The following is a 13329-nucleotide window of genomic DNA, read 5'->3' as shown; positions in this document are numbered from 1 at the left end:
TTGGACGACATTCTGATTCAAGCGTCGTCCCTTCCACAAGCAAAGGCTCACACGGACATTGTCCTGGCCTTTCTCAGATCTCACGGGTGGAAAGTGAACGTAGAAAAAAGTTCTCTATCTCCGTCAACAAGGGTTCCCTTCTTGGGAACAATAATAGACTCCTTAGAAATGAGGATTTTTCTGACAGAGGCCAGAAAATCAAAACTTCTAAACTCTTGTCAAGTACTTCATTCTGTTCCTCTTCCTTCCATAGCGCAGTGCATGGAAGTAATAGGTTTGATGGTAGCGGCAATGGACATAGTTCCTTTTGCGCGAATTCATCTAAGACCATTACAACTGTGCATGCTCAGTCAGTGGAATGGGGATTATACAGACTTGTCTCCGACGATACAAGTAGATCAGAGGACCAGAGATTCACTCCGTTGGTGGCTGTCCCTGGACAACCTGTCACAGGGGATGAGCTTCCGCAGACCAGAGTGGGTCATTGTCACGACCGACGCCAGTCTGGTGGGCTGGGGCGCGGTCTGGGGACCCCTGAAAGCTCAGGGTCTTTGGTCTCGGGAAGAATCTCTTCTCCCGATAAATATTCTGGAACTGAGAGCGATATTCAATGCTCTCAAGGCTTGGCCTCAGCTAGCAAAGGCCAAATTCATACGGTTTCAATCAGACAACATGACGACTGTTGCGTACATCAACCATCAGGGGGGAACAAGGAGTTCCCTGGCGATGGAAGAAGTGACCAAAATCATTCAATGGGCGGAGTCTCACTCCTGCCACTTGTCTGCAATCCACATCCCAGGAGTGGAAAATTGGGAAGCGGATTTTCTGAGTCGTCAGACATTTCATCCGGGGGAGTGGGAACTCCATCCGGAAATCTTTGCCCAAATTACTCAGTTGTGGGGCATTCCAGACATGGATCTGATGGCCTCTCGTCAGAACTTCAAGGTTCCTTGCTACGGGTCCAGATCCAGGGATCCCAAGGCGACTCTAGTAGATGCACTAGTAGCACCTTGGACCTTCAAACTAGCTTATGTATTCCCGCCGTTTCCTCTCATCCCCAGGCTGGTAGCCAGGATCAATCAGGAGAGGGCATCGGTGATCTTGATAGCTCCTGCGTGGCCACGCAGGACTTGGTATGCAGACCTGGTGAATATGTCATCGGCTCCACCATGGAAGCTACCTTTGAGACGGGACCTTCTTGTTCAAGGTCCGTTCGAACATCCGAATCTGGTCTCACTCCAACTGACTGCCTGGAGATTGAACGCTTGATCTTATCAAAGCGAGGGTTCTCAGATTCTGTCATTGATACTCTTGTTCAGACCAGAAAGCCTGTAACTAGAAAAATCTACCACAAAATATGGAAAAAATATATCTGTTGGTGTGAATCTAAAGGATTCCCTTGGGACAAGATAAAAATTCCTAAGATTCTATCCTTTCTTCAAGAAGGTTTGGAGAAAGGATTATCTGCAAGTTCTTTGAAGGGACAGATTTCTGCTTTATCTGTGTTACTTCACAAAAAGCTGGCAGCTGTGCCAGATGTTCAAGCCTTTGTTCAGGCTCTGGTTAGAATCAAGCCTGTTTACAAACCTTTGACTCCTCCTTGGAGTCTCAATTTAGTTCTTTCAGTTCTTCAGGGGGTTCCGTTTGAACCCTTACATTCCGTTGATATTAAGTTATTATCTTGGAAAGTTTTGTTTTTGGTTGCAATTTCTTCTGCTAGAAGAGTTTCAGAATTATCTGCTCTGCAGTGTTCTCCTCCTTATCTGGTGTTCCATGCAGACAAGGTGGTTTTGCGTACTAAACCTGGTTTTCTTCCGAAAGTTGTTTCTAACAAAAACATTAACCAGGAGATAGTCGTGCCTTCTTTGTGTCCGAATCCAGTTTCAAAGAAGGAACGTTTGTTGCACAATTTGGATGTAGTTCGTGCTTTAAAATTCTATCTAGATGCTACAAATTATTTTAGACAAACATCTTCTTTGTTTGTTGTTTATTCTGGTAAAAGGAGAGGAAAAGCAACTTCTACCTCTCTCTCCTTTTGGCTTAAAAGCATCATCAGATTGGCTTACGAGACTGCCGGACGGCAGCCTCCTGAAAGAATCACAGCTCATTCCACTAGGGCTGTGGCTTCCACATGGGCCTTCAAGAACGAGGCTTCTGTTGATCAGATATGTAAGGCAGCGACTTGGTCTTCACTGCACACTTTTACTAAATTTTACAAATTTGATACTTTTGCTTCTTCTGAGGCTATTTTTGGGAGAAAGGTTTTGCAAGCCGTGGTGCCTTCCATCTAGGTGACCTGATTTGCTCCCTCCCTTCATCCGTGTCCTAAAGCTTTGGTATTGGTTCCCACAAGTAAGGATGACGCCGTGGACCGGACACACCTATGTTGGAGAAAACAGAATTTATGTTTACCTGATAAATTACTTTCTCCAACGGTGTGTCCGGTCCACGGCCCGCCCTGGTTTTTTAATCAGGTCTGATAATTTATTTTCTTTAACTACAGTCACCACGGTATCATATGATTTCTCCTATGCAAATATTCCTCCTTTACGTCGGTCGAATGACTGGGGAAGGCGGAGCCTAGGAGGGATCATGTGACCAGCTTTGCTGGGCTCTTTGCCATTTCCTGTTGGGGAAGAGAATATCCCACAAGTAAGGATGACGCCGTGGACCGGACACACCGTTGGAGAAAGTAATTTATCAGGTAAACATAAATTCTGTTTTTCTTAATTTTCAATATAAGAATAAAAGGGCTTCACAAGGGCTTTAAAGACTGGTAGACATTTTTCTGGGCCAAAACGATTACTATATAAGCATATTTAATGGTTTATAACTTTGGAGAGTTATTTTAATCTTGGCAATTTTGTTAAAAAAAACGGCAGGCACTGTATTGGACACCTTTTTCACTGGGGGCCTTTTCTAGTCATAGGCAGAGCCTCATTTTCGCGCCACTAATGCGCAGTTGTTTTTGAGAAGCAAGGCATGCAGATGCATGTGTGAGGAGCTCAGATCCACTGAAAAAGCTTATTGAAGGCGTCATTTGGTATCGTATTCCCCTCTGGGCTTGGTTGGGTCTCAGCAAAGCAGATACCAGGGACTGTATAAGGGTTAAATGTAAAAACGGCTCCGGTTCCGTTATTTTAAGAGTTAAAGCTTTCAAATTTGGTGTGCAATACTTTTAGGGCTTTATGACACTGTGGTGAAATTTTGGTGAATTTTGAATATTTCCTTCATACTTTTGCGTATATTCAGTAAAAAAGTGTGTTCAGTTTAAAATTTAAAGAGACAGTAACGGTTTTATTTTAAAACGTTTTTTTGTGCTTTGTTATCAAGTTTATGCCTATTAACATGTCTGAACTATCAGATAGACGATGTTCTGTATGTTCGGAAGCCAAGGTTCCTATCCATTTAAATATATGTGATGAATGTGACAAACAAAGTAGGGACAATGATGCCACTGATAATAATGTTGCCCAAAATGATTCCTTAAGTGAGGGGAGTAAGCATGGTACTGCATCATCTCCTTCTATGTCTACACCAGTCTTGCCCACTCAGGAGGCCCCTAGTGCATCTAGTGCGCCAATCCTCCTTACTATGCAACAATTAACGGCTGTAATGGATAATTCTATTAAAAACATTTTAGCCAAAATGCCCACTTATCAGCGAAAGCGCGACTGCTCTGTTTTAGATACTGAAGAGCATGAGGACGCTGATGATAATGGTTCTGACATGCCCTTACACCAGTCTGAAGGGGCTAGGGAGGTTTTGTCTGAGGGAGAAATTTCAGATTCAGGAAAAATTTCTCAACAAGCTGAACCTGACGTTATTACATTTAAATTTAAATTGGAACATCTCCGCGCTCTGCTTAAGGAGGTGTTATCTACTCTGGATGATTGTGACAATTTGGTCATTCCAGAGAAATTATGTAAGATGGACAGGTTCCTAGAGGTCCCGGTGCCCCCCGAAGCTTTTCCTATACCCAAGCGGGTGGCGGACATTGTAAATAAAGAATGGGAAAGGCCCGGCATACCTTTTGTCCCTTCCCCTATATTTAAGAAATTATTTCCTATGGTCGACCCCAGGAAGGACTTATGGCAGACAGTCCCCAAGGTCGAGGGAGCGGTTTCTACTCTAAACAAACGCACCACTATCCCTATAGAAGATAGTTGTGCTTTCAAAGATCCTATGGATAAAAAATTAGAGGGTTTGCTTAAAAAGATGTTTGTTCAGCAAGGTTACCTTCTACAACCAATTTCATGCATTGTTCCTGTCACTACAGCAGCGTGTTTCTGGTTCGAGGAACTAGAAAAGTCGCTCAATCAAGCATCTTCTTATGAGGAGGTTATGGACAGAGTTCAAGCACTTAAGTTGGCTAACTCTTTTACCTTAGACGCCACTTTGCAGTTAGCTAGATTAGCGGCGAAAAATTCAGGTTTTGCTATTGTGGCGCGCATAGCGCTTTGGCTGAAGTCTTGGTCGGCGGATGTGTCCTCCAAGAACAGATTGCTTAACATCCCTTTCAAGGGAAAAATGCTGTTTGGCCCTGACTTGAAAGAGATTATTTCAGACATCACTGGGGGAAAGGGCCACGCCCTTCCTCAGGATAGGTCTTTTAAGGCTAAAAATAAAACAAATTTTCGTCCCTTTCGCAGAAACGGACCAGCCTCAAATTCTACATCCTCTAAGCAAGAGGGTAATTCTTCTCAAGCCAAGCCAGCCTGGAGACCGATGCAAGGCTGGAATAAAGGTAAGCAGGCCAAGAAGCCCGCTTCAGCTACCAAGACAGCATGAGATGCTGGCCCCCGATCCGGGACCGGATCTGGTGGGGGGCAGACTCTCTCTCTTCGCTCAGGCTTGGGCAAGAGATGTTCAGGATCCTTGGGCGCTAGAAATAGTTTCTCAAGGTTATCTCCTGGAATTCAAGGAACTACCCCCAAGGGGAAGGTTCCACAGGTCTCAATTGTCTTCAGACCAAATAAAAAGACAGGCATTCTTACATTGTGTAGAAGACCTGTTAAAAATGGGAGTGATTCATCCTGTTCCATTAGGAGAACAAGGGATGGGGTTTTACTCCAATCTGTTCATAGTTCCCAAAAAAGAGGGAACATTCAGGCCAATTTTGGATCTCAAGATCCTAAACAAATTTCTCAAGGTCCCATCGTTCAAGATGGAAACCATTCGGACAATTCTTCCTACCATCCAGGAAGGTCAATTCATGACCACGGTGGATTTAAAGGATGCGTATCTACATATTCCTATCCACAAGGAACATCATCGGTTCCTAAGATTCGCCTTTCTGGACAAGCATTACCAGTTTGTGGCACTCCCATTCGGACTAGCCACTGCTCCAAGAATTTTCACAAAGGTACTAGGGTCCCTTCTAGCGGTGCTAAGGCCAAGGGGCATTGCAGTAGTACCCTACTTGGACGACATACTGATTCAAGCGTCGTCTCTGCCACAAGCAAAGGCTCATACGGACATTGTCCTAGCCTTTCTCAGATCTCACGGGTGGAAAGTGAACGTAGAAAAAAGTTCTCTATTCCCGTCAACAAGGGTTCCCTTCTTGGGAACAATAATAGACTCCTTGGAAATGAAGATTTTTCTGACAGAAGCCAGAAAATCAAAACTTCTAAGCTCTTGTCAAGTACTTCATTCTGTTCTTCTTCCTTCCATAGCGCAGTGCATGGAAGTAATAGGTCTGATGGTTGCGGCAATGGACATAGTTCCTTTTGCGCGAATTCATCTAAGACCATTACAACTGTGCATGCTCAGACAGTGGAATGGGGATTATACAGATCTGTCCCCGACGATCCAAGTAGATCAGAGGACCAGAGATTCACTCCGTTGGTGGCTGACCCTGGACAACCTGTCCCAAGGGATGAGCTTCAGAAGACCAGAGTGGGTCATTGTAACGACCGACGCCAGCCTGGTGGGCTGGGGCGCGGTCTGGAAACACCTGAAAGCTCAGGGTCTATGGTCTCGGGAAGAATCTCTTCTCCCGATAAACATTCTGGAACTGAGAGCGATATTCAATGCTCTCAAGGCTTGGCCTCAACTAGCAAAGGCCAAATTCATAAGGTTTCAATCAGACAACATGACGACTGTTGCATATATCAACCATCAGGGGGGAACAAGGAGTACCCTGGCGATGGAAGAAGTGACCAAAGTAATTCACTGGGCGGAGCTTCACTCCTGCCACTTGTCTGCAATCCACATCCCAGGAGTGGAAAATTGGGAAGTGGATTTTCTGAGTCGTCAGACATTTCATCCGGGGGAGTGGGAACTCCATCCGGAAATCTTTGCCCAAATAACTCAATTGTGGGGCATTCCAGACATGGATCTGATGGCGTCTCGTCAGAACTTCAAAGTTCCTTGCTACGGGTCCAGAATCAGGGATCCCAAGGCGACTCTAGTAGATGCACTAGTAGCGCCCTGGACCTTCAACCTAGCTTATGTGTTCCCACCGTTTCCTCTCATTCCCAGGCTGGTAGCCAGGATCAATCAGGAGAGGGCTTTGGTGATCTTGATAGCTCCTGCGTGGCCACGCAGAACTTGGTATGCAGACCTGGTGAATATGTCATCGGCTCCACCATGGAAGCTACCTTTGAGACGGGACCTTCTTGTTCAAGGTCCGTTCGAACATCCGAATCTGGCATCACTCCAACTGACTGCTTGGAGATTGAACGCTTGATTTTATCAAAGCGTGGGTTCTCAGATTCTGTCATTGATACTCTTATTCAGGCTAGAAAGCCTGTAACTAGAAAAATTTACCATAAAATATGGAAAAAATATATCTGTTGGTGCGAATCGAAAGGATTCCCATGGAACAGGGTAAAAATTCCTAAGATTCTATCCTTTCTACAAGAGGGTTTGGAGAAAGGATTATCTGCAAGTTCTTTGAAGGGACAGATTTCTGCTTTATCTGTTTTACTTCACAAAAAGCTGGCGGCTGTACCAGATGTTCAGGCTTTTGTTCAGGCTCTGGTTAGAATCAAGCCTGTTTACAAACCTTTGACTCCTCCTTGGAGTCTCAATTTAGTTCTTTCAGTTCTTCAAGGGGTTCCGTTTGAACCCTTACATTCCGTAGATATTAAGTTATTATCTTGGAAAGTTTTGTTTTTGGTTGCAATTTCTTCTGCTAGAAGAGTTTCAGAGTTATCTGCTCTGCAGTGTTCTCCTCCTTATCTGGTGTTCCATGCAGATAAGGTGGTTTTGCGTACTAAACCTGGTTTTCTTCCGAAAGTTGTTTCTAACAAAAATATTAACCAGGAGATAGTTGTGCCTTCTTTGTGTCCGAATCCAGTTTCAAAGAAGGAACGTTTGTTGCACAATTTGGATGTAGTTCGTGCTCTAAAGTTCTATTTAGAGGCTACAAAGGATTTTAGACAAACATCTTCCTTGTTTGTTGTTTATTCTGGTAAAAGGAGAGGTCAAAAAGCAACTTCTACCTCTCTCTCTTTTTGGCTTAAAAGCATCATCAGATTGGCTTATGAGACTGCCGGATGGCAGCCTCCTGAAAGAATCACAGCTCATTCCACTAGGGCTGTGGCTTCCACATGGGCCTTCAAGAACGAGGCTTCTGTTGATCAGATATGTAAGGCAGCGACTTGGTCTTCACTGCACACTTTTACCAAATTTTACAAATTTTATACTTTTGCTTCTTCTGAGGCTATTTTTGGGAGAAAGGTTTTGCAAGCCGTGGTGCCTTCCATCTAGGTGACCTGATTTGCTCCCTCCCATCATCCGTGTCCTAAAGCTTTGGTATTGGTTCCCACAAGTAAGGATGACGCCGTGGACCGGACACACCTATGTTGGAGAAAACAGAATTTATGTTTACCTGATAAATTACTTTCTCCAACGGTGTGTCCGGTCCACGGCCCGCCCTGGTTTTTTTAATCAGGTCTGATGATTTATTTTCTCTAACTACAGTCACCACGGTATCATATGATTTCTCCTATGCAAATATTCCTCCTTTACGTCGGTCGAATGACTGGGGAAGGCGGAGCCTAGGAGGGATCATGTGACCAGCTTTGCTGGGCTCTTTGCCATTTCCTGTTGGGGAAGAGAATATCCCACAAGTAAGGATGACGCCGTGGACCGGACACACCGTTGGAGAAAGTAATTTATCAGGTAATCATAAATTCTGTTTTTCAGGTTTGCCTTTCTAGACAGGCATTACCAGTTTGTAGCTTTTTCCGTTGGGATATCTACAGCCCCAAGAATCTTTATGGAGGTTCTGAGGTCGCTTTGGCGGTCCTTAGGCCGCGGGGCATAGAAGTGGCCCCTTATTTAGACGACATCCTGATACAGGCGTCAAACATCCAAATTGCCAAGTCTCATACGGATGTAGTACTGGCATTTCTGAGATCACATGGGTGGAAAGTGAACAAGAAAATAGTTCTCTATCCCCAATTTCAAGGGTTTCCCTCCTAGGGACTCTGATAGATTCTGTAGAAATGAAAATTTACCTGACGAGTCCAGGTTGTCAAAGTTTCTAAATTTCTGCCCTGTTTTTCATTCCATCCGCGCCCTTCGGTGGCTCAGTACATGAATGAAATCGGCTTAATGGTAGCGGCAAGGGACATAGTACCGTTTGCACGTCTACATTTCAGACCGCTGCAACTATGCATGCTCAGTCAGAGGAACGGGGATTACGCAGATTTGTCCCCCTCTTAAACCTGGACCAAGAGACCAGAGATTCTCTTCTCTGGTGACTATGTCGGGTCCATCTGTCCAAGGGTATGACCTTCCGCAGGTCAGATGGGACAATTGTTACAATAGATGCCAGCCTTTTAGGTTGGGATGCAGTCTGGAACTCCCTGAAGGCTCAGGGATAGTGGACTTAGGAGGAGACCCTCCTTTTAATAAATATTCTGGAACTGGGAGTGATATTCCATGCTCTTCAGACTTGGCCTCAGTTAGCAACTCTGAGGTACATCATATTCAGTCGGACAATATACACGACTGTGGTTTACATCAGCCATCAAGGGGGAACAGAAGTTCCCTAGCGATGTTAGAAGTCTTACAATAATTCACTGGACAGAGACTCACTCTTGTCTATCAGCTATCCATATCCCAGGTGTTGAGAACTGGGAGGTGGATTTTCTAAGTCGTCAGACTTTTCTTCCGGGGGAGTGGGATTTCCTCCGGAGGTCAAGACCAAGCAGGAGAGGGCTTTGGTGTTTTTGACAGCGCCTGCGTAGCCACGCAGGACCTGGTATGCAGATCTGGTGGACATATCATCCTTTCCATCACGGTCTCTGCTTCTGAGACAGGTCCCTCTACCTCAGGGTCCTTTCAACCATCTAAATAGAATCAATCTGAGATGGACTGCCTGGAGACTGAACGCTTGATGTTATCAAAGCATGGCTTCTCCGAGTCAGTCATTGATACCTTAATACAGACATGAAAGCCTGTCTCTAGGAAAATTGAACATAGATATGGTGTAAATATCTGATTGTTATGAATCCAAGGGTTACTCATGGAGTAAAGTCTGGATTCTCAGGATATTATCTTTTCTCCAAGATGTTTTGGAGAAAAGGGTTGTCAGCTAATTCCTTAAAAGGGACAGATTTTTACTCTGTCTATTTTTTTGCACAAGCGTCTGGCAGGTATTCTAGACGTTCAGGCATTTGGTCAGGCTTTGGTTAGATCCAAGCCTGTGTTTAAAACTGTTGCTCCGCCATGGAGCTTAAACCTGGTTCTTAAGGTTCTTCAAGAAGTTCCGTTTGAACCTTTTTTGTTCCATAGATATCAATCTTTATCTTGGAAAGTTCCTTTTGGGTAGCTATTTCCTCGACTCGTAGAGTCTCCAAGTTATCTGTGTTACAATGTGATTCTCCTTATCTGGTCCTTCGTACGGATAAGGTAGTCCTGCGTACCAACCTGGGTTTTTTCCTAAGGTGGTATCTAACAAGAACATCACCCAAGAGATAGTTGTTCCATGCTTGTATCCTAATCCTTCCTCAAAGAAGGAACGTCTATTACACAATATTGGACGTGGTTTGTGCTTTAAAGTTTTACTTACAAGCTACTACAGTTTTCATCAAACGTTCATCTTGTTTGTTGTCTATTCTGGACAGAGGAGAGGTCAAAAGACTTCAGCAGCCTCTCTGTCTTTTTGGTTAAAAAGCATAATTCATTTAGCTTATGAGACTGCTGGACAGCAGCCTCCTGAAGGGATTACAGCTCATTCTACTAGAGCTGTGGTTTTCACTTGGGCCTTTTTTTTTTTTTTTAAATGTGGCTTCTGTTGAACAGATTTACAAGACGGAGTCTTGGTCTGCGCTTCATACTTTTTCAAATTTAACTAATTTGATACCTTGCTTCTTCGGAGGCTATTTTTGGGAGAAAGGGTTTCTTACAGGCAGTGGTAACTTCCGTTTAAGTACCTGCCTTGTCCCTCCCATCATCCGTGTACTTTAGCTTTGGTATTGGTATTCCATAAGTAATGGATGATCCGTGGACTGGATACACTTAACAAGAGAAAACATAATTTATGCTTACCTGATAAATTTATTTCTCTTGTAGTGTATCCAGTCCACGGCCCGCCCTGTCACTTTAAGGCAGGTAATTTTTTCATTTGAACTACAGTCACCACTGCACCCTATGGTTTTTCCTTTCTCTGCATGTTTTCGGTCGAATGACTGAGTATGGCAGTTAGGGGAGGCGCTATATAGCAGCTTTGCTGTGGGTGGACTCTTGCAACTTCCTGTTGGGAAGGAGAATATATTCCATAAGTAATGGATGATCCGTGGACTGGATACACTACAAGAGAAATAAATTTATCAGGTAAGCATAAATTATGTTTTTATCCATAAGATATTGTTGATAACCTTCAGTATAGTCATTAGTCCTTTATTGATTTGCCACTGTATATTAAAGTATATGCTGAATAAATAATTTTATTGATTTACAGGGCATGTGACCAACTACGCTGCACTGCTTGTGACTTTAAAGTAGTAATATTTGATAACTGTGAATGGGATGCGTCTTGTGATTATTACTTCTTCAGGTATGTTTACTTGCATTGCTGAGGCAATCCTCCTGTTCTGCAGGGGTTAAACACAGGAAAGGACACTTGTGCAGAATGTACTTGCTTTAAAGGAACACTAAAGTCTAAATGAAACTTTCATGATACAGAAAGAGCATGCTGTTTAAGAGACTTACCGACTTTCCAATTTAACTTCATTATCAAATTATATGCACACTTTCTACTACTGAGCATGTGCAAAAGTTTGCAGAGTATTTCTATATCAGTTTGTGATTGGCTGATGATACAGGGGAATAGAAAATTGAAGTAGATTTTGAAATTTGTTAGAAAAAAAAATCTGCTCATTTAACATGCAGATATTATTATCAGTTATATGTAGAGGGCCAGCCAAATCCACATCACTATTTAATACATTTTTATTTCTTTGTTGATGTGCTCTAATCAAGCAATTTATTTAATATTGAAGTAACATTCCAGACAAAATTTAAATGCACAAAGGTGCAGTTTCAGATTCATTGTTTATTCTTCACCTTTTCATGATTGACATATGAAGGTGTATTATTAAATGGTACCAATCTCATTACAACACCATATTGGTTTAGATTCCAAAAGAACACAGTGATTATTGCTTTGTAGAATAATATTATAAATGACAGTCTAGTCTTGAGAGAATTACTGCTCTGTATATGCTGATTAAGTTTAACTTAAATTCAACAAAGAATTGAACAAAAGGATACTATGGTAGCACTCCTAAGACTCTATGAACAATATATGTTGGAGAACTTGATAGGTCATATGAATTAAAAAATATTAATCTTTATTAGAACATAACATATTTAAAAAATGGGTTCATTTAAGACTAAAATGTTAGCAGAAATTACTGTCAGTCTAGTATCTGACTAGTAAAGGGTTGGTACTGGTAGTAAAATTAAATGTGGGCTCAAAATTGGGTATGCTCAATTATTCGTCGTATATTATCAGAATAACTGAAGTGGTTAGTCTACCAGATAATAATCATATATTACAAAGAGTTTTGTGCAATTTCTAGTAGTTTTACACTAAAGTGTTAGTGCTTTCAGGTTCTGTTATAATACTGGAGCTGAAATAATATCAGTTCTACTATATTGCAGTTTTAACACCAATATTGGCATGAATAATTCTCTTTGTAACAGATGTTGAACAACATATGTCAGCAAGTGTGTTAGGTGCAAATTCTGGTACTTTTTACACCAAGGTCTCAGTGCTTACTGGATTCCATTATAGTATTGGAGCTGAGATTATATCAGTTCCACAATTTTACAATTATAATATCAATATTAACATAAATTGTTCATTTAGTAGAAAATTGTTGAACAACACATTGAAATATTCGATTATCTGATAGGTATATTTACAGATAATATCTGATTACTGGTATAGTGTCAAGTTATAATATGGCTTATGAATTTACACTTAGCATACATTATTTGTTTTCAGCGTGATTGGTGCATACTTAGTACATTAGAATAGCTCGCCTCTTGATTCTGAATCTTTCTAAACCACCAATATCTTAGGTTTTAATCCTTATAATATCCCCCATAAAAGACTCAAGTATAACGGTTCATCATATGAGACCACTATTGTATTGTATCACAACAAAGAGTGCCGGTCCGTTTATATAAAAAAATCAGCCTTAACTGATATTAACAACTGTTGCCAGCCAAATAAATATTGTTCAATATTAAAGTCTTATCAGCTTTCCTGCTAAATGCTAGTAGCTGTATAGATTGTATTATATATCTCTATTGGCTGTTATAACATGGAGACCGGTTACAGCTCACACGCTGATTATACAAATATCTGCTACAAATTGTGCTCCAAAGAGAAGCCAACACAAGCCCCAATATTGAGTGAAAAAATACTTCTACCGCGTAACCATAATCACCCAATTAATTACTGCTAGCAAGTTTTTAAAATTAGACTATAGAGCTCTCATCAGCTCACTCTCCTCTCCCTGACATGTTTCGCCGGGTTCCCGGCTTTCTCAAAGGCCAGGGAGCTCTATAGTCTAATTTTAAAAACTTGCTAGCAGTAAGTAATTGGGTGATTATGGTTACGCGGTAGAAGTATTTTCTCCAACATTGGTGTGTCCGGTCCACGGCGTCATCCTTACTTGTGGGATATTCTCTTCCCCAAGAGGAAATGGCAAAGAGTCCCAGCAAAGCTGGTCACATGATCCCTCCTAGGCTCCGCCCACCCCAGTCATTCTCTTTGCCGTTGCACAGGCAACATCTCCACGGAGATGGTTAAGAGTTTTTTGGTGTTTAAATGTAGTTTTTATTCTTCTATCAAGTGTT

The 13329-nt window shown here is 42.2% G+C and overlaps 1 protein-coding gene across 2 annotated transcripts in view; it reads left to right on the top strand.

Moving 5' to 3' along the window:
- Nucleotides 1-13329, top strand: part of CFAP418 (cilia and flagella associated protein 418) — a 117175-nt gene that overhangs the window by 76055 nt on the left and 27791 nt on the right. For both annotated transcript variants that reach the window (XM_053715223.1, XM_053715222.1), the window contains one exon: nucleotides 10919-11014. In XM_053715223.1, coding sequence (XP_053571198.1) covers nucleotides 10919-11014 — 96 coding nt within the window. The remainder of the gene's footprint in view (nucleotides 1-10918; nucleotides 11015-13329) is intronic.

This window comes from Bombina bombina, chromosome 5, assembly GCF_027579735.1.
Source record: "Bombina bombina isolate aBomBom1 chromosome 5, aBomBom1.pri, whole genome shotgun sequence".
Classification (NCBI taxonomy): Eukaryota; Metazoa; Chordata; class Amphibia; order Anura; family Bombinatoridae; genus Bombina; species Bombina bombina.
Note: the sequence above shows the minus strand (reverse complement) of the source record. Positions and strands in the feature narration are given on the sequence as shown.